The sequence below is a fragment of the Drosophila innubila genome (genome assembly GCF_004354385.1).
Source record: "Drosophila innubila isolate TH190305 chromosome 2L unlocalized genomic scaffold, UK_Dinn_1.0 4_B_2L, whole genome shotgun sequence".
Lineage (NCBI taxonomy): Eukaryota > Metazoa > Arthropoda > Insecta > Diptera > Drosophilidae > Drosophila > Drosophila innubila.
Genome location: NW_022995372.1, coordinates 6,615,103 through 6,623,737, shown reverse-complemented (window position 1 = coordinate 6,623,737; position 8,635 = coordinate 6,615,103). Strand labels below are relative to the sequence as shown.

At 38.4% G+C, this 8,635-nt stretch overlaps 1 protein-coding gene across 1 annotated transcript; it reads left to right on the top strand.

Annotated features, from left to right (window-relative positions):
* Positions 1–1,311: 1,311 nt before the first annotated feature.
* LOC117780819 (T-box protein H15) lies at positions 1,312–7,308 on the top strand. Its single transcript, XM_034617486.1, has 4 exons — positions 1,312–1,640; positions 3,278–3,740; positions 5,113–5,398; positions 6,151–7,308. The coding sequence occupies exons 1-4, from the start codon at positions 1,415–1,417 to the stop codon at positions 6,967–6,969; spliced, it is 1,794 nt and encodes a 597-aa protein (XP_034473377.1). The 5' UTR covers positions 1,312–1,414; the 3' UTR covers positions 6,970–7,308.
* The last annotated feature ends 1,327 nt before the right edge of the window (positions 7,309–8,635 follow it).

Here is an 8,635-nt window from a genome sequence, read left to right as displayed (position 1 = left end):
ACTGATGTATTAAATTTTACTTACCTATTTTTTAAAACAAAAGTAAATACTTAAGTCAAATTGGAATAGCAACAAGTTGCATTTAAGCAAATGCCATAAACATAACCTTGAAACAGATTCCTGAACAGAGAGTAAAAAAAGGATATGAAAACGACTCGTGCGAATGCAACTGTTGCTAATTAGCAGACAGGCGAGCAAAACCGTTAAAAAATAAGTGTGTAAAAAAAAATACAAAGAAGGATAAAAAAAAACTCACTCAAATGCAGAACGCAGCGGAACGTGTTGGAATTGTGTGAAACGAAAGGCACTCAACGGCAACAGAAAGAGGAAGAGGAAGGCAAAGAGAAACAACAACGACAACAGACACAGCTAAAGATAACAAGAGACGACAACGGCGAAAAGTTGTCTAAAAAGAATAACAACAACTACAACTGCAACTGCGACAACAGCAACAACAACAACAGCAAAACGGGAACAAGAAAACCGCAAGCAAAACGTTTGCACTTCATAAATGCCCAAGCATGTGTGCCAGAGCGAGCGAGAGCGAGAGCGAGAGCAAGCAGAGGCAAAGCGCCGACATTTTTAATTGTAAATGAGTTATGACGACGTCGACTCTCTTCTCTGCTCTGCGACAGCAACAGCGACAGCGACTGTGACTGAGGCTGCTGAGTGGCCGTCAACACGCAATGTCGCTCACTCCCACTCAAGCACTCGCTCTGGCAGCAGCGCATGCGTGCGAGTGCAATGACAGTAAGCCTACACAGCATATACTCGTGTATGCTTAATTGCTGTCACGCTCTCTCGCGCTCGCGCACACTCACACACACACACACCACTTCCCCCGTTTGTCGTTTTTCCCAATTGAAAATGTGAGTTGAATTTTTGTTTCCAGCTGCCGCACTGCTCGCACTTGTGTAAATGAATTGTGCTGTTGTATAGTCGCCTGCTCGCTTGCACTTGAGACTGACAAGTTGGAAAACTGGTTTCCCGCTGCCATTCGCTGCTGCTGTTGTCGCTGCTGCTGCTGCTTCTGCTGCCGTTGTCGTTGCCGTTGCCGCCGCTGCTTGATTCCCTCACAATTTCCAACACACAATTCAGTTCGTCGTCGCCTGTCTTACGTTGCGCACACACTCAATCCGCGTTGCGCTACAGTAAAATACACACAAAAAAACAATAACTGCAATTCGCGTGACTTACAAAGATACACAGATTTAACTGCCTGTCTCTCTCTGTGATTGTGTCTGTGTGTGTTTGTTTATACATATACAAAGTGTTTAATTTAATGCAAAAATGCAGCAAATTTTATAAGTGTCTCAAGTGCTAACAAGTGCTCACCCACAAGATACAATATCCATAAGATACAATATCTGATTAACTCTCTCTCTTTAAATAAGCTAAGAAAACGCTCTGCAAAATGCTCGTCGGCTCACATCCGTATCTATGCAATGGCGTTCTGCCGCCCGTTTCCGCTGTTGTTGCTCCCAACAGCAACAACAACAGCAACAGCAACACAGCCACGGCAACAACTACAACAACAACGAGCAACAAAAGTGCCGCCGGCTCAGCAACGGATTTCTCCATAGCTGCAATCATGGCACGTGAAGATGCCTCAAGTCGGGAATCCTCAGTGCGCAGTGCAAGTAAGTTGATAAAGAAGAAGCAGAGAGAAGAAAGAAGCAGAGGAAGACGAAGGAGCAGTATAAGCTATTTGTCAACTTTTGTAAGCTTAATAAACAATAACAAAAGTGATTCATCTAAGAATAGTCTCAAAAACTCATTTACAGCTTTAAGCAAAGATACAATTTCTTACATTTTATCTTGATTATTTCCATTAATCATATTTTATCACTGTTATCATTCGAACAATCAATAAAATGAGCTTGAAATGTTAGTTAGATTTTGATTTATGTTGAAAACTTCCATTTAATCAACTTTTAAAAATAGATAAATAAAGTAGATTGAAATAAGTTGATAATTCGCTATAGCTAGGGTCTAAAGGCCTATTAATCTTTCAAATTAATATCAGTTCAAACGCAATTAGTATATAGAGTAAGTTCAATTAAAGCTGATTAAACCGTTACATCTATAGTTACGTAGAACAGAAGCCGACGGCTTGAAAATTATTAGCTGTTGAAATACTATTATAATGTTACTTAGTAAGCCCAAGTTGCTTTTATCGTAAGACAAATTAAATTGTTGCAAACAGTTTTGCAATTTGCACAAATACACAGAAGAACAACAAAAGTAACAGCAGCAACAACAACAATAACAACAACGGCTGTCACTTGTCGAGTTGCAATAGAAGAACAAGAGATCTATAATTAAAATGGACAATTAACGGTCAGTTGCTGCAATCATAGACTAACTCATATATATTGTATATATATTAAAAAAAACTTGTTTCTAGAGCGACGCCGACGGCATCCGCAAATTAAATGTGCTCCCCCCCCCCCAAAGAGGTGTTAAGGGGGAAGAAACTGTAATAACTATAAAAATACAACAAAGATCGTCAATCGCCACTTATTAGACTATTGTACTGCTTTAAGTATAAGTTTAAAATTAAAAATTAAAATATTTATTGATTCTCCATCAATGGGAAGACAAAAGCAGCTAATTATGTTAATTAGAGATCGAAATTTTTATTAATTTTACGAGGCGCAAACTTCAGAAAATGCTTGAAAATTATTTATTAATATGCATAATTATATCTACATTATTTATGCATTTCTTGAGGCGACTCGTTTTCAACAGCAATAAAACATACAAAAATGAATTCAATTTTTTAGCTGATTTTGCATTTTAACACCTTATGTACACTATAAAATTGGAGCTTATTAATTTTAGGCAGTCACTTGAATAAAACATTTTAAGCAGCAGCTTTATCAAGTCGTTAAATTTTCCTACAATTTTAATGCATATTATTATTATGATTTCTTGTTGTTATTGTTGTTGCTAGACACACCTTGAGACGCAACTTTGATTGTTGTTAAAAAAAATTAATAAATATAGATATTGCAGAGTTGCCAATTAAGCGGCATTTGTTTAATTGTACGTGTAAGTTGAAACGTAACGGAAATTGCAGACTACGCGACGACAAAGAAAAAAGCTGCAGAAGTTAATTGTGAAGTCAGCAGCATGTTGCAGTGATTATAGCAGCATGTTGCTTCAACAAATTTAGCTGTTTAGTCGGTTTATTATATGTATTTGCATGCATTTTATTTTCATTCATTTAATTTTCAATTTTCTAACTTCCATTTGTTTTTTTACTTGTTCCCAGGTCCCATTTCGGTTGAGGATGAGGTTGACGTTGATGTGGTTGACTGCAGCGATGCTGAAGAGCCGCCAACAAAGGCGCGTCGTCTTAACCACCACCATCATCACCACCATCATCATCATCACAGTCACCACAACAACAATAACAACAATAATAATAACAACAACAGTGTGGCACACATCAAGAGTCGCAACAACAGCAACGGCGCCAATGTTGCCACCGCCGAATCTCAGCTAAACACAAGTTCCACAAGCAGCCAAGGACGCTGCTCGACGCCACCACAATCTCCGGGCACGGAGGACAGTGAGGAGCGTCTGACACCCGAACCGGTGCAGAAGGCACCCAAAATTGTTGGTTCCTGTAATTGTGATGATCTCAAGCCGGTGCAATGCCATTTGGAGACCAAAGAGCTGTGGGATCGCTTTCACGAATTGGGCACCGAAATGATCATTACCAAAACTGGAAGGTACACACACACACACACACACACACACACACACAGAAATCTCACTTGAAAACCCACTCAAATTAGCATTAGTTTTAATTTGAATTCAGGCAGTAGTTAGCACAAGTTTAGCAACATGTTGCAAGTAGCAGAAAGTGAGCTAAAACTTTGTTTAATAGAAAATGCATTAAAAGCTCTGTGTTTTATTATTAAGTCGAATATCGCCAAATTAGAAAAGGGAAAAGATTACAAAATTAGAATAATTCAGATAAAATTATCTCTGCCTTGTTAAAATTTATAACGACAAATATCAGTTAGCTCAAAAAAATATTCGGAATTTATATACTTTTGGTTAACAGTTCACTTTACATCTTTGTTCACTACAAATATGTTCAATATCAGAATTTGAAATGATTTTATATTGGAACCCTTTTTTATTAAAAAAATATTTTTGTACTCTGCAGTTTTTGAATAAGCTAGGAATTTTATAATAGTGAATTTCCACTGTAGATTTTATTCTACCACATGACACTTCATTTTGGTTGCACTCTCCTGCACATTTCTTCACCTGGCTCCCCCTTTATAACTATACTTTTCTAAGCATACCAAATTTTGCAATGTCAACACAAATTTCATGCAGTCGTCACATAAAATAAACCATTAAACTGTGTGCGGTCCCAGGATACATTTTGTAAAGATGTAGTTGTTTCTATGTTGATGTTGTTGTTGTTGTTGTTGTTGTTATATATCTACCTGTGCGCCACAGTGAAACCAAGTCAAGCGACCGCATTTTCTGCAACATGAGATTTCTTTGCTGGGCGTTGCTCTTGTCAGCAGGATAGGAACAGGAGAGGAATAGAAGAGGATAGGACGGGACAGGACAAGGCTACAATGACCACGGGTTGTCCACACCTAGCTCCCACTGACCACACACACGCACACACACACACGCGTACACACACACGCACAACAACTGAACTAGTTTGTCTCTCTCTGGGTCTGTTAATGATATTGTAAAAATCACACCTTAGGAGTCAGACCGTCAGACAGACAGTCTGAAAGTCAAACAGGGCGGTCCCAGGGCCTATTCTCTTTTCGGCCAGGTTATGTCACACGCAGGCTTAGAAGGCATTAAAGCCACAGGATGCCAGAGCTAAAGAGTTTTGTGCCCCTTTTGTTGTTGCACTTGTCAAAGCAGCCAAAAATAAAATACAAATAATAATAGTAATAATATTTCCTTGGGTTATAAATTAGAGTATTAATAGAGCAGGCCAAGTTGGGAGTATGTGTGTGGCTTTAATTAATAACAAACAACAGAAGAAAAATCTTATGAAATTCCAAACAAACAAAATCTCACTGTTCTTTATTCTTTATGCTTTGTTCTTTGTTGCAGACGCATGTTCCCCACAGTGCGAGTCTCATTCTCGGGTCCATTGCGTCAGATACAACCTGCCGATCGCTATGCCGTGCTGCTGGACATAATCCCAATGGACTCGAAGCGCTATCGTTATGCATATCATCGGTCCGCTTGGCTGGTGGCTGGCAAGGCAGACCCCGCCCCTCCCGCCCGCCTCTACTCCCATCCCGACAGCCCCTTCAGCTGCGAGGCGTTGCGCAAACAAGTTATCTCCTTCGAGAAGGTCAAGCTGACTAATAACGAAATGGATAAGAACGGACAGGTGAGTTGACTTTCAGACTAAGCACAGAGTGCAGTTCATAGTGATAGAGAAGGAGAGACAGAGAGAGATGGAAAGTGTTAGGTAGATTAAGATCTGAGATCTGAGACTTGACATTGAGATTGTGGCTCGCAATCCCAGATAACTTCAAATTAGTTAACAGTAATGCAGAGGAATCTGAAATTAAATATTCTGAATTAAGTTTGCAACATTTAAAATTTAAAAAATTTAAAAAAATTTTTAGTATTAATATCCCAATTCTAACATAACAATGTCAAATATAACACGTCTCATAATACTAAACATTTGTAATAATTACAAAACTTGTAATAAAGTTGGCAGCTAAAATTTTTCAAATTGTTCATAAAATCTAAGTAATATAAAAATAAATTATGGCCAAGCCTGCAATCAATTATTTGCTAATATATTTTTAAAAATTCTTGTTATATTGTTATATTGAACAAAAAAATATCAAATTTTAAATGGCATAATATTAGTTTAAAAATGTCTTCATTTTAAATCACATAATGTTACGTTTAAAATTTCTTTAAGAAATTAGTACGCCTATAATAATATATAGATATTTTGTTCATTCATTCAATTTCTACTTTGAATCTTAAAAACGGAATATTATTAGAGGCATTCAGCATTTTTTTAAATAATTGATTTAAGAGAAAGGTTCGTCTTTTATCTACCAAATCTACCAACCCAACTAATTTATCGATAAATTCTCTTTATTTCTTCCCTGCTCACAGATTGTGCTCAACTCGATGCATCGCTATCAACCTCGAATCCATTTGGTGCGCTTGGCCCATGGCCAGAGCATACCCAGCAATCCCAAGGAGCTGCAGGAACTGGACCACAAGACCTATGTGTTTCCGGAGACGGTGTTTACGGCCGTGACGGCGTATCAAAATCAGCTGATTACCAAATTGAAAATCGATTCGAATCCGTTTGCCAAGGGATTTCGTGACTCGTCTCGTCTGACGGACTTTGATCGTGATCCGATGGAGGCGTTGTTGTTGGAGCAACAGTTGCGTTCACCGCTGCGACTGTTCCCCGATCCGTTGATGCAACAGTTTGCGGCACAACAGGGTGGCGCCGATCCCGCCTCGATGGCGCTGTTCGAGAAGGCGCGTCAGCATCTGCAAATGTTTGGCGGCAACTCGCCATATGCCCAACTGATGATGCCACAAATGTACCAGGCAGCGGCGGCGGCTCCCCCACCTCCCGGACTGGGCGCCTTTCACATGTTCCAGCAGCAATGGCCGCAGCTAACCGCCGGCTTCTTGGCCAGCGCCAATCAGCAGGCAGCCGCCGCCCAAGCCGCCGCTCAGGCGCAAGCGCAGGCGCAGGCAGCGGCCGCTGCGATGGCGGCCAATCGGACACCACCTCCGCCGCCCACTGCCTCCACGCCCTCGTCCACATCCTCGGGATCACCGTCGCCCGATATGCGGCCGCGTCAATATCAACGCTTCAGTCCATATCATCTGCCAGCGCAGGCAGCGCCGCCGCCGATGCCGTCGGCAGCGGGATCGCCGTCGGGGGCCGCCTCCCGCAGCCCCGCCCACTAGGCAATCAGCTGACACTTGCCCAAGAACAGTATTAATCCAAAAAGAAAACGAAAAAAAGAAAACAACTAAGTAAATGTTAAAAATTATTTGTTATATTTGCTATCTCTCTCTCTTTCTCTTGCTCTTGTCTCGGTCTATCTCGCTCACTCTTTCTCACATTGTTTTCCCCAAAATTACCATTTTGTTGTATAAAATTTCATTTTCGACCCATGTACAGTTAAAATGTTGCTCTAGAAAATTATTGTAAATTACTTAAAACATATTGTAAAAAAAAAAATGTTTCAATGTTGTTCGAAAACTCATCTCAGTGTAAAGTTTAAAGCAAAATTCAACAAAAAAAAATCAAAATACTATAAAAAAAATTTAAAAAATGCTGCTTCATCTTTGTAAACACACAACGTTAGTTATGCTATACAGATAAATATATAAATATAATTATAAAATATATTCATAGTATTAACATAAATTCATAGACGCTTCAGTTAGTTTTATTTATATGAAATTTCTAATTTAAGCCTAAAGAAAATACAAAGAAATTCAAATAAAATAATATATATGTTTCTTCAATGTGAACAAACAACAAAAAATATTTAATAAAAATTTATGAAACAAAAAAACACAAAATAAAAATCAAAAACACAATTAAAAAAATAAATATGTGAACCAAATTTGTTTTAACGACTTTTTATTGATTAGAAAGATTTTTTTTAAGGAACAGTATGAATTCTATAAAATTATCATCCTGCTGTTTTACTCAAAAATTTCAGAAAAATATTATAATTTGCAAAATACATTTTAAACTCTACACATTTCAGCATTTAAATTTTACTGCACTTTTAATTGAAAATTTCAAACAGAGAAACTTTCTACTTTAACTTAAAAGAATTCTTTTTACATGGTTTCTAATTTAGTTCATCTCGTAATCCTTAAAGACTCCACATAAATTTCGAATTCGATTCGAAAAGCACTTGACTTGGCAACTAGGCAAATATCCTGTGCTCCTTTTATTCAGCTGTAGTGGGAATTTCTCACACGTCTGCACTTGTTTCGTTACACTCTTCACTCAAAGCATGTCCTTCCTGTGCACAGGAGTATTCGGATCCTTGCCCCATAGGCGTAATTCCTCTGTTGCAAGTGACGCGTTGCGTTGCGTTGCGTTTGTTGCAGGCAGAACAAATTGAAACCAGACAAGAAATCGAAACAGCAGCCGTCGGGAAAAAATGTTTAACGAATGCATTTTCATGGCCACTCAAAGTAAACATTTTTTTCATTACATGTTTCTTCTTCTTCTTTATTTTCTTGTATATATTCGATTCGGATTGTTGGAGACAAAGATGGATGAGGGTCTGATCTGGCTAAGAGTGTGTGGATAAGCGTTACAAAATTGTATTGAAAGTTTGTCTTGTGGATTGATTTTTCAGCATAAATCAGATGCCCAAGTTGCCCTCAGAGTATACTTGATAACTCTATAGAAAAACCAACCAACAAACAACTCGAGACCCTCGAGACTAATTATAAAGAAATTAACTTTTAATGTGCACAGGGATAAACATCTACCGAAAATAATACACTTCCTCTCATTATGTTGGTAGTTATTCAATAAAACAAAAATGATATTATATGAATAGAAAGTGCAAGGTGTTATCGACATTTGTCTATCTGGCAC